This window comes from Diachasmimorpha longicaudata, chromosome 2 (assembly GCF_034640455.1).
Source record: "Diachasmimorpha longicaudata isolate KC_UGA_2023 chromosome 2, iyDiaLong2, whole genome shotgun sequence".
Taxonomy (NCBI): Eukaryota; Metazoa; Arthropoda; class Insecta; order Hymenoptera; family Braconidae; genus Diachasmimorpha; species Diachasmimorpha longicaudata.
The window spans coordinates 5,501,098-5,513,039 of NC_087226.1; the positions used below are offsets into that span (position 1 = coordinate 5,501,098).

The window sequence follows — 11,942 nt, forward strand, 5'->3', positions numbered from 1 at the left end:
GACATTACATCTTCTATGAATTTCATTGGACAAATGGTCGCAACGTAAGTCGACGTGGAATTATCAGTAGTAATACCCCAAGACCTTCAAAATTATCGGATATTTCCCGAGAGTTTCGTTGCGTAGCAACGAGAGGGATAAGGTTCACAGGTTAAAAAACCCGAGCGCGAAGCGCGAGTGTTTTTCTGCGAATCTTATCCCGATCGGTGCTACGCAGGGAAACTGGAGGGAAATATCCGATTAATTTTGAAGGTCGAGGGGTATTTGGCTGGATTATTTTTTTCATTCCAATTGCAAACAATTAAATGTGTGGCATTTCACGTCATATAGTATGGTTGTTCACTCGTAGTCGTGGCTTCTCCAGCGTATATTTTTTGTCTGCACAAAATGCAGAGAATTATTTCCAAATTGTGGCTTTTGTCTTCACTGTATTATTAGGAACATTTTTTAAAATTTTTTGATCAATAATCTCCAAGGATTCCCGTCCAAATCTGCTCATGTCGAGGTAAAGTCTTTAAACTTGATTTTTTGTAATGACAGTTTTGGGGTTTGAAACGCGTACAAATTGTTTATCGGATATTTTCATTGCTTAGCAACAAACAGGGAAATATCCGAAAAATATCCGAAGTAAAACTCTCTTACTTGTACCACGTGACGGGAAATGCCACCATTTGATTGGTTGAAATTGGGATGAAAAAAATAATCATTTTTATAGCATGTGATTTGGAATATTTTTAGCTGTCGAATGGGGACTTTTCCACTGCAGTCGACATAATTCAGTGCCTCAATGACAAGTTGACTGGGCTATTATCAAATTCTTGGTGAACAACACTGTTAAGTAGAAACAAAAATCTTGTCGAAATTTGTTGTATTGTAAACTGAAAAATGCTGAAAAAAAATTTGTGTCCCAACACGTTTGCTCTGAAGTTTGTACAGATGTTAGTTCAGATAATCACAGTTGCTGATGAAACCCAATGCAAAAGTACAATACTATCCAACGATTAACGATGTTCACATAAATTCAAATTCCTTGCATTCAAAAATGACAGCTCACTTTTAACTATGCAATAAAAATGAAGGACAACTGCTGACGTGATGATAGCCTCAAACAAATTTCTTCCGTCGATTTTTTAAGGCAGAATGCACGAAAAAAATCAATCGCAATATTTCCAGAGCTTCCCTGTCCTCATACGAATTATGTGAAAGGAAAAACGAAAATACGACGTGTCAATGGCCCAGAGAATGTTAATTAGAGACGGTCTTATTACCAATGATACTGACATCTGTGTGAAGAATATTTTTGCATATTAAGAAACAGTTCAATGCAAATGTCAGAACTGTCCCAAATCTACCATTTTCATTTCTGAATTTGGAAAATTGATTTTTCCAGTACATCTCTTTCAATCTCAAAGTTATTCACTCTGAATTGGCTGTGAACTGCTGTCGCCTCAAACAAGGGTCCCAACTCGTCCTAACGATTGAATCCTCAGGAATATTCCTCCCCCACCCTAACATCTATGTTACAAAAATGCATAGAGACCCCATCCACATGGCGTTGGATTGAATACCGTTAATAGTGGGAGGGGACGAGATTTTCTGGCATACTCGATGCTCCTATCGAGGGTGTATCGATGGATTCGTATACATTTTGCAGGCAAAGAGCAGCTGATAGCACCCCCAACCGAGAGACCTGGCGAAGGGGAATTTTCAGTGGCCCTTCCCCCCCTCCTCCATCTCGTGCAATTCTCCATCCTTGTTGGGGTGAGCAATAAACGGTGAAAGTCTGAGGGACCCATTGGCACGCGCAACCCCCGTTGTTCCCCAATACAGTGTTAGCCCCCCCTCGAGGGTCCAACGAAAATCGTCAACCCGAGGTACACAAATCATTTTGCCTCCATTGTGCCCCTCGGTACTTCGGGCTTCGTTCAAATCTGGGTACACCAGCCTCTTGCAGAACTGTACCGACGTTGGATCGGTCATCACCGATTTTCAAATAACCAAAAGAAACAAGTAATATTCCTGGAATCATACGTTTTCAAGTGACTAGTGCAAGTGTGTGTTCCTAAACAATAAAAAATGACAAGTTCAGCATACTATCCAAACAGTGATTACTGGCCTTATCATCCAGTCAGTGACATTCGATTGGATCAATCAATGTACGGACAATCAACGTGTCACCAAATTCCCCAGCCTCATCAGCCCCCAAGTTATCCAAGTGACAGTGCCCTATCTGTATCCTCACCCCCGAGTCTTCTCGAGACAATCCTCCGTCATGGGAAAGAGGCTGTCAGCGCAAGTTACCCCAGACACAGCCCAGGACTATCATCTCAATCGTCACCAGCAAATCTCCTAGACTCCCTTCTGCACAAACCCGGGGATACCGTCAACAAGAGCTACTCAACTCCTCCAGGAAATCCAAGTCCAGCCCAGCCAACAGGCTCGCAAGTACCTTGTCACACACCCCCGTACACCCCGTCCTCCTGCAGTGACCGGAATTCACCTATGGGTGGTCTGATACTGGACTCCTCGCAGGAGAGATATCCTCCATCCTTACCTGAATATCCAGGGATCAATTACCCTTATCCAGTTTATACTTCCCAGAGAAACCTCCCCTGTCCGGCCACCACTCCCTCCACCTACGATGGCCATCCTAACTACACATCATACACTGGTAATGATAATGGAAAAGCGAGTCCTACAGGTTCATGTGATTACGAGGATCAACCAAAAGTGGGTGACTATGCGTGGATGAAGTCGACTTATACCTCCGGTGGGTCATTATTCCTGGAAAGCATTCTTCACCTGTGTTTAAGTATCTGTAATCATTAGTTAATCGTCACGATGGAATCGCGATAATTTATGATGCACGGATTTTTCATCATTCTTCATCCCATGTTGATAAATAAAAAAAATGTTCAAATTCTCTGGCGGAGTTGGAGATAGATTTACCATCAGCATTCCGGTGATGTCATATTAACGAGTCATTTGTTTTCAGGAGACGTCAATGGAGTGGGACAGAAGCGAACGAGACAAACGTACAGCCGTCAGCAGACATTTGAACTTGAGAAGGAGTTTCACTACAGCAAGTATCTGACGAGAAAGAGACGAGTTGAGATAGCGGGGAGTCTCCATTTGACAGAGAGGCAGATCAAAATTTGGTTTCAGAATAGGAGAATGAAGGCTAAGAAGGATGGAAAACTTGGGGTATTTGGAGTCGATGGCCTTGATGATGTGTCTCCGAATCCTGGACTATCAACGGAGTCTATGATGATGCCGTCATCTGGTTCAATGGGACATATGCCGGCGACGGCAAGTTCTCTGGAACAATCGGGTAGTCTTCATCAGCATCAACAGCAACAGTTGCATGCAGCTTATTTGAGCTATCATCAACAGCATCAGGGACATCTGTATTCTAATCAGGAGTACAACCATCAAATGCATGGGTATGGACTTCAGGGAAAAGTGAATCTCGGCACAGGATCGTGAGAGGTCCTTACAATTCTCAATGTTACAGCTCAGCTGACCGACGAAATCTTGATTTATGACTGCACAGGCTTAATGCCTTACGACCCCCGACAAGGTAGAGATGCCTTCGCCGTTTCGTCTTTAGTGTGTCCTGTTTTTACGATTTTTGGGAGGCTGTGCAGGCTCCAGGGAATTATGTATCTGATCCAAAAATTTTTCGGAAATATTTTGACACTGGAGATCCATCGGGGTCAGAGATATTAATGAGGTTGATACTCTAGTTTAATTAAGGGCCAGGTTTCCGTATTCGATTCCGTCCGAAAGGCTGATTGCGAGGGCTTTCAGAAATTGGTCATTTGGGTTTTCCAAGTGGAAAAACAGACGGTTTTTTGCGTTTGTCATTCCATTACCCACGAAGTTCCATAGTCGATTGGTTTCTGATATTCAGAGTTTTATTAGACATTAATTTTAATGTTGAAATAGATGGCTTTCAAAAGCCCACTAATACCAAATTAAAAAATAATAATTCTGGGGTAAACGGAATTTTTAATGTAATTGAGAGTCTTCATGGCTGTAAATGGCTGGATATATCGTGTGATTTGTATGAACAATAGTTGCACTGAGAGATTAAATATTCTTCTGAGAAGAATTTCAAGCGGATTTTTCAATGAAAATTTTGGCATTTGTTTGTCCAAAACAAATGCGATTGGCAAGATTATATTTTTGTCTGAGTGTGAATATCCTTGAATGTTCCGGCTATAAGAAATAATTAATCACAATTATTTTCTATTTATAATGACCAGTATTGGTGAATAATATCAGATTATGTAAAAACACAAGGCGTCAATTTCCGAATTTTCTGAGAAATTCAAAGTGCGACAATAGTTGGGGTGGAATGCACCATTCGGGGCGGTTAGGCACTAGGGGTAGGTAAAGGTCTCGGGGGTGGGGGAAATTTTCGTTGTGCAGCTGCGCCGACTTCGTAGAGATTCAAGATGGCCGATTACGCTATTTGCCCGCGATGACGCGTTCTAGTTCATGTTTTTTTTATTTTTGAATCATTTGCATTCCAAAAATCTGTAATTACTTGATCTCTGTACCTGCAATACGACTGATCTAGTGATTTGTGTGTAGTGAATTTATGTTGAATCAATGGAGAATGACCTTATGGCGAGAGGAGGAAGTTGTGAAAGTCAGTTATAGCGTGTGCGTCAGTTTGAATCATGTGGCTATGAACAATTTCAAGGGGGAATTGCGAAGGTGGTCTGTATATAAATTGTATTTTCACTTTCAATCGTTGAAAGGCAGCTAGTATTTTTAATAATTATAAATAATTAATCAGTAAAGTACAAATTATATTTTAAAGATGCGAAAATTGTTAAATGTAAACGCAGCAAAATTCAAAGATCTCTTTATAAATTAAATGTGACACATAATATGATGAGTGGACTGCAATTTTTAATAACAATTTAAATTGTGAGAAAAGTAATTTAATTGTGGAATTTAATTTTCGTTCTGAATTCCCATAATTTAGGATCATAATTGGACAGTTTTTGGTGATGAGGATTTGAAGTACAAGTCGAAGATTAAATATTTTTAGTGTCATACCAAATATAAAAGTCTCATAAAGATTTCATTTTTGTCTGTAAAATTGGACTGTGGAAGTGAAAGGTTTCTAACTCTCTTCTTATATAAGGAAATTCACAGTGAAAAACTCTGAGGTTTTCTCAAGTTAAATCTTGGATATCGATACGTTTGATTTATTTATTTACATGTTTATTTATTGCATCTCGAGCACATGACCTATTCATACAACGAGAGGCAAGTGCTCATTCTAGAAAAAGTAAAATAGAGATACTGATCTCAAATTAAAAAATTATTGTGTTATAAATTGCATATTGGACAGATTTAGTGATTCCAAAAAAAAAAATTTTCTCTGTACATAAGTAAATACTACGACTGATCATCACTAAGAAAATATATTAATTTATGAGCTTTCACGAAGTCCTGCCGACGATCGAACGATCAATAACTCTATCTCAACCGAAAAAGATCTTCAACTCTGCTATTTCAAAAAAAAAACTAGTCCATTCCATGAAGTACAAGGGCACAAGTTGTCGCCATTCAGGAAAAATATATTATATTTTGTGCTATTAAATAAATTGCGTAGAAAGCATCGAATCTATCTTATTTGAAGAAACTTCCTCCCCTCCCCCTCCTGATTTTTTTTTTTCGCATTGAGGAACTGTAAAAAATCGATGGAACGTCTCGATTCAGTTCTTCCGCAAACGACGCTGGGGATGGACTCGTTGGGGTGCCACATGAGTGGAGATACTCTGAATACTTCCACGATGCTCCGGGGATAGGTGAGGAACTGGCAAATGTGTGGGAACACTTCAGCCAGTGGTAAGATATGGACATATCCTTGGTATAGAGACGAAAACTCCGCAAATGAAAGGGACTCTGGGAGGCGACGGAGTACCCAGGGAGGCACAGCGACAGGGGTTGAAACGGGGGGTCGATATTGTACTTGACAGATAGTTTCCCATTGCTCTAGCTATCCATCATGGCTCGCCGAGGAGACGTATTGGTTTTCCTTTCGCGTCTTACCTCTTGAATTTTACAAATTTAATTTAATTTTTTCTTCAATTTAATTCACTTTGGTCTTTTAAATCTGAATATCATGGGAAGCTACGGAATTTTCCGTGAAATTTGAGGTAAATACCCCCCCCCCTTTATTTCTATACCTTAAAAAGAGAAGAAAATTAATTTTAGGGAGAGGAAATTTTTTTTCAACAAATAATTTTTTCTACTTCAATTCATGTTGAGGTTTCTCTTGAATTTTCAGTAGAAATACCACTAGTGCCCCAAAAATATCAGATAATTTGAGATAATTTGGGAACAGAATTGTCTTATTTTGAAAATCTAACGGAAATTATTTATGTTAAATGATGCTATTTCCACAGATAATGAATAAATAAATTGGATGACACCAGATGGTATGACCTTAGCGGTCTTCAACCACTAGATGAAACAGGTTTTTTTTTTTCAACATATAATTTTTTTATTCTTACTTCTGCGAAATATGTTCTCCGCATCACCAGCAGACCCTTAAAAAACGGATTAAAAAAAGTTATGTTTTTTTTTCGTAAGATTTTATTCTAGAGATGAGGTTGTGGTTGCTACATTTAAAAAAATGCTGGAAAAATCAATATTTAGTATAAAGAGAATTCGAAATAGTTCGCTGTGAGGAAATCTATTAGCAGACACTTTATTTCACGCATGGAGATAATTTTTCAAGAGCTGTCGCTATGAGGTTACAACCTAAAACACGTCTCGCCCCCCACAGAACGTCCATCTCTCCCCTCGCCGCTCTTCACGGTATCCCCTATCATTCAGTTTTGCCAGACACCCGTCTCTCGCTGCTCCCCACGTCAAGCTTACAATAACATAAAAAAAGATTTTTTAATTAAAAAATGAAAGTACCTCGGTCAAATAGCGAAACCCAGAAATCGCAAGCTCACGTGCTTTTAATAGTGTAATGACGACTTGAAACTTGATAACACAATTTGATAGATTTGATAGAAGATTCATTTTTAATTTAATAAATCTATTGTATTTAATTTAATTAGCAATGTAATTACTCTGGTTTCACTGAAATATTTATAATTGGAGATTTTTTTCTCTTATTAGTGAAATAATTAGTGTAAGAATAATTTTTTAATTACAAAATTTGCTACTAAACTTTTCTTGATCATTACACGGAGAGATATTCGGAAAACTATTCAGTAATAATTACGGACTACTCTGAAAAAATTCTGTAAGTTTCGTAAAATTACGGAAAAGATGAGTAATTTTTATAAAATATTTCTCCCTCAGAGAAAAAATGTAAATCTCAGTCATTTGTGACGCCGTCTGGAATTGAAGAATTTCATCGATTTTTTGCAGCTCTTTCTCTTTATCATTCAAATCAACAATAAATAATGAAAAATGACAACCAACGGACTTCGCCTTCGCGGAAGGAGACGGCAGATAGTACGAAGCTGGAACTGTACAACAGACTGATGTTTCACAACAATTGTCGGTGACGACTGAATCGCAGCGATTCCCATTCATGCCTTCTTGGGAAGCCGGGGCAATACCATTTGTCCAATTCGGCGAGGCGACCCCGGTCCTCCAAGAGGGTAGAACGTATAAATCACTTCGCCCCGGGTTCGCCTGTAGTTTGCCACGCGACGGAAAGTGAAAGAAGCCTTTAATTTCGACGATAATTACTTGAGCTACATCGTGAAAACGAGGATTCCCCTGATGCTGATTCGACCCTCTGGAAGGGTTATCCGAAAATAATACAACAAGAGGGAGAATTCAATACGAGAAAAAAGCAAAATATAATCCTTTCGCGATTGGATTAAATCGAACACAACACCACCACCGATAACCACTGTAACACGACACAAGTTCGATGGTTATGACTTAAACATTGAATGTTAAATTTCATTTGGAGGGAAGAAATTGATAATATTTTTTTTTCAAGAATAGATGCCATCTGCATTGATATGTTCACTTGAACATTCTTAAATATTTTATATAACATAATATCAAACGTAATAACTATTCATCGCCGGAGAGATATTTGAAATTTTATGAATTCTTTTTCTTTAGAAGAAAAGGGTTGTAAAGGGGGATGGTTTACAGTCCAATGGTATTGCGATATTTTTGGGTTACAAGTGGTCGAATATCCGGGGAAAAAATTCAGTTTTATAACCTCCAATTTTATAAACAATTCCAGCTTCCACAACTACATCATGAGGAACATTTTTTTTATTAATAATTTACTCCACACCACATTACATCAATCCTCTACTAGGAGTCTCCCCACTATCAGACGACTGTCACCCCCTTCGATAATAATAACAATAAAAAATTAAAATATTTTCTTCGTATCAGTCTGCATAAGGTCTATCTCATCAACAAATTCGCTGATTAATATCCTCCTCACCAACACCCCCTCTCCACGGAAAAAAAAAACGCTTATCAGGGGGGGCTGAGTCAGTCCACATTGACAGGTGAAACTCGCAAGGGGCCAAGCCCCCTTCCTCAAGAACTTTACGCCGCAACACCCAGATAATTTTTTTTCATCCAAAAATTCCCAATCAATTCCAACAAATTCTGAAATCAGATTCAAAACCAGCCCCCTCCCCCTCTTCAGGTTGGTGAGTACGTTTCCCTGAATGGAGTCATCATGTCAGAGTGAGGCACAATGGTTCGAGTAAGTCTAGAAATACAGGCATATATGCAGAGAATAAGAGAAAAGGGCTGGCAAGAAGTCGGCATGATTAGCCCATTCCATCCGTCGCTCTGTGGACCGTCTCGGTTTCTCCTCTCGTGTCACTCTCCGCGTATCCTATACACATCGGGATACTTCTCAGTGCAGAGTTACCCGGCGGCGCGGTGTAGGCCCCGTTTGCCCCATTAGAATTTCTAATAAAGCCGTCGTGAGGTGTAAAAAACGTATCGATACCTCCATGAATCACTTGTCGCTAAAGCCAAGCCGACCGGACACGTGTATCTGTTAGCCTCCGAAAATGGTTTATGCACCTCGTAGCCGCTCCAAAAACATATCTGGTTATGAGAATGAAAAAAAATACAGTTTAAAATGAGATTGTGAATTAAGAATTTCCGGAATTGAAGGTTGAGAGTGGTTTGCGATTTTTTTGCGGAATGGATTGACTGCGGATGAGAACGTCATTGATATCAGTTAGATGCAAATGAGTTTTAGTTGTTGAGTATTTTATTGAAGATCAGATATTACTCAGAAAAGAGTGGAGGGGAAATTGTCTGTGGAAAAAAGGAAAGATTTATTGCGATGTCAAATGTGTTAAATTCTTTCATTATCTTCAAAAAATAAACATTACTTTTCTTAGTTTTATTGAAAATCAATCGCCAATTTTGAATGATTAAATGAATTCATGACGTACTTTATGGAAAGTGCGGTTCTAATAAAGTTGAAATGAAAATTCTGGTGTTTGTCTACAAAATTCGATAAGTATTTCAATAGACAAAAAATATCATCCATTTTGAATTCATAATTTATTAATAAAATTGCGGGATGAAATTTAAAAACACTGATGAATATTTAACATTGTACACCAATTATTAAACCTTTACTTGTATCCAAACAAATTGAAACTATTCGAAATTTCGAAAATCATTTTTACAAAAAAAAAGAATTTCTACTAAAATTCCGAGTCGAAATAAATAACTTTATCATTCCAAATAAATCATTTGGACTATAGTCATTAATCAACCATTTATTTAAAACCCCGAGGTTTTACAGAATTTCAGATTTAAGTCCTTCGATGTTTAAAAAATACAATTATTATAAAAGTCCAATGGCTCAGGAAATCTCCAAAAAATATTTCTCCATGAATGAAACCCATCCATTCATCCCCTCCACAATGAAATTGCTGAAAGCACATCCCTTCGATATGATTAACCACCAAACTCTCGGTATAATCACTTGATCAAGAATCCCCGATAATCATGGATAAAGTACTCGTTTGCTCCCGCGCCTCATGCTCCCGCGAGAAAAGGAGAGACTATGAAAACCAGTGCAAAACTCCAAGTTACATGCTCAACATGTTTAGCTGGAAGAGATAGCCAGTTTTACCCTGTGCCGGCCTCGGGGGGGCTCCTGCACCAGTGGAGGGGGTAGAATGGATCATCGTCGTTGGTGGGGGAACCTGGGGGGCGGTCGCGCGCTTCAATTCAACGGGAACCGCCGCGCTCACCACATCTGGTGAGCAACTGCAGCAACTACCCTCTCACTCCATCCTTTTTTCCCAAAAAAATTATGACAAAAAATTATGAGAAGTTTCTTTGATGTCGGCAGAATTTTGTCCTGAATTCAAAACTCTCGACCTGAAAAAAAAAAATATTCTCCCATCTGAGAGGGCGTGAAAATATGAAGAGAGGAGTGTAAATCATATTTTCCCCCGAGTACCGAAAAGTTTCCAAAATTTTCAAAGAATTTGACGTTGAGTGTCGAAAATATCGGGAGATATCTCGGCGATTATCGAGCCCCGCCCCCTCGACCGCCTCCCCCTTATCCATCGCCTCCGCCTCTTTGCACTCCAGCTGATGCCTCTCCTCCTTCTGTATCACCAAAACAACCAGATATACAATGATAACCATAATCACAGCGGCTTCCCAAACAATTCGGAAATTCTGTCTCATTCTATCCCGCCGAAAAATCCCTCACTCGACTCGGGGCAACAGGTTTGAATTTATGGGACAATGAAGAGTGCTACGCGTTGTGCGCATTCACCATCTCCCTCAGTCATTCGCGATCTTGTGGGATCGCACGTAGTTGCGCCCAAGAGGCTATCAAACTCTCATAAAACTGTCAACCGCGGCCGCCTGCCTCTGAATTATGTGAGTCCCTTTTCGTTCTTCCTTCTTTCCATTGCACTCTACATCGCGGTGAATTTTAACCTGCCGATCTCTTGATCTCTGCCCTAGTCGACCTTCGCGCAATGTTTATTCGCGATAATAAAAATGAAAATCCCGCAAAATCTGCTATTTTTCAGAGTTCAACGACAACGCGACAAAACAATGCAAGTCAATGAGGTTACGAACTAATTGAACTGGCCATATTTCCGAATCTAAGGGAGATGGCGAAATTTAGGTGATTACCTTTTTTGTTGCTATCACTTCTGTCTCCAAAAAAGGTCATACAAAAAACTTTGCTATCTCGACTGGTTTTGGAGTTATTCAATGAGAAATGATCAATAGACATAACTGGCTCGAATCGATAGTTAATCACCACGTTTTTTTTTGTTTTGCCTTTAATACCGTATACTTTATATTTTGTAATAAATTATAATTCCCTGTTGTCGTTGTCGGTTGTCAAGACTTACTCTCAATACTTGTCAACTTCTGCTGATTAACATATTCGCGAATGGACTCCATCAATTCCATTACTTCAATCGAAAAAGTTCTTCAAGTGATTCAACACCTCCAAGTCTCTTCATAAATACTAAATCATAAAAAATCCCATTCACAAATACTTAACGCATCAAATCATAATTCGTACGATGCCAATCTTCTCCATATCACCAAAAAAACCGCAGACTAAACGACATAAACATCAATAATTCCATCCCCCGGTCTATCCGACTCGCAAAAATTCCCAAAATATCTCCGCAATAATTCCCCCCTAATAAACCGAACAATCTTCCTTCCCAGATTGTCCACCCCCGACTGTATAAATCCCGCAGTCTCACCTCAACTCACCCCACCCCTCCGGATAATGAGGGGGTCCACCTCAGAGGGTATCGGTCGAGCGCGCGCGCGTCGGCAAGCGACGGGGAACTACTAGCCCCTGACATTATCCGCTCCTAAAAACAGTGAGAAAGACGAAGACGACAGGACAGTATACCCCCTCTCCTATTGAAACGATACCCACAAGCTCCCGA

General features: G+C 39.4%; 2 protein-coding genes across 6 annotated transcripts; one reads left to right on the forward strand and one right to left on the reverse strand.

The window, feature by feature from the left end:
* Positions 1-8: 8 nt before the first annotated feature.
* LOC135172631 (homeobox protein Hox-B4-like) lies at positions 9-5,626 on the forward strand. 2 transcript variants are annotated; one of them, XM_064138806.1, is made up of 3 exons: positions 9-2,770; positions 2,996-3,443; positions 3,515-5,626. In XM_064138806.1, the coding sequence occupies exons 1-3, from the start codon at positions 2,077-2,079 to the stop codon at positions 3,543-3,545; spliced, it is 1,173 nt and encodes a 390-aa protein (XP_063994876.1). In that variant the 5' UTR covers positions 9-2,076; the 3' UTR covers positions 3,546-5,626. The 2 variants fall into 2 exon arrangements, with proteins under 2 accessions (XP_063994876.1, XP_063994875.1); XM_064138805.1 differs by having other exon boundaries at positions 2,996-5,626.
* A 2,480-nt stretch (positions 5,627-8,106) lies between these two features.
* Positions 8,107-11,830, reverse strand: LOC135170598 (uncharacterized). 4 transcript variants are annotated; one of them, XR_010300403.1, is made up of 3 exons: positions 10,469-11,713; positions 10,136-10,386; positions 8,107-9,087 (listed from the first exon to the last, which is right to left on the reverse strand). XR_010300403.1 is itself a non-coding variant. In XM_064136575.1 (2 exons), the coding sequence occupies exons 1-2, from the start codon at positions 10,699-10,701 to the stop codon at positions 10,317-10,319; spliced, it is 303 nt and encodes a 100-aa protein (XP_063992645.1). In that variant the 5' UTR covers positions 10,702-11,713; the 3' UTR covers positions 9,590-10,316. The 4 variants fall into 4 exon arrangements, 1 of the variants encoding a protein (XP_063992645.1); XR_010300402.1 differs by having other exon boundaries at positions 9,986-10,386; XR_010300404.1 differs by lacking the exons at positions 8,107-9,087; positions 10,469-11,713 and adding an exon at positions 11,751-11,830 and having other exon boundaries at positions 9,590-10,386.
* Positions 11,831-11,942: the final 112 nt, after the last annotated feature.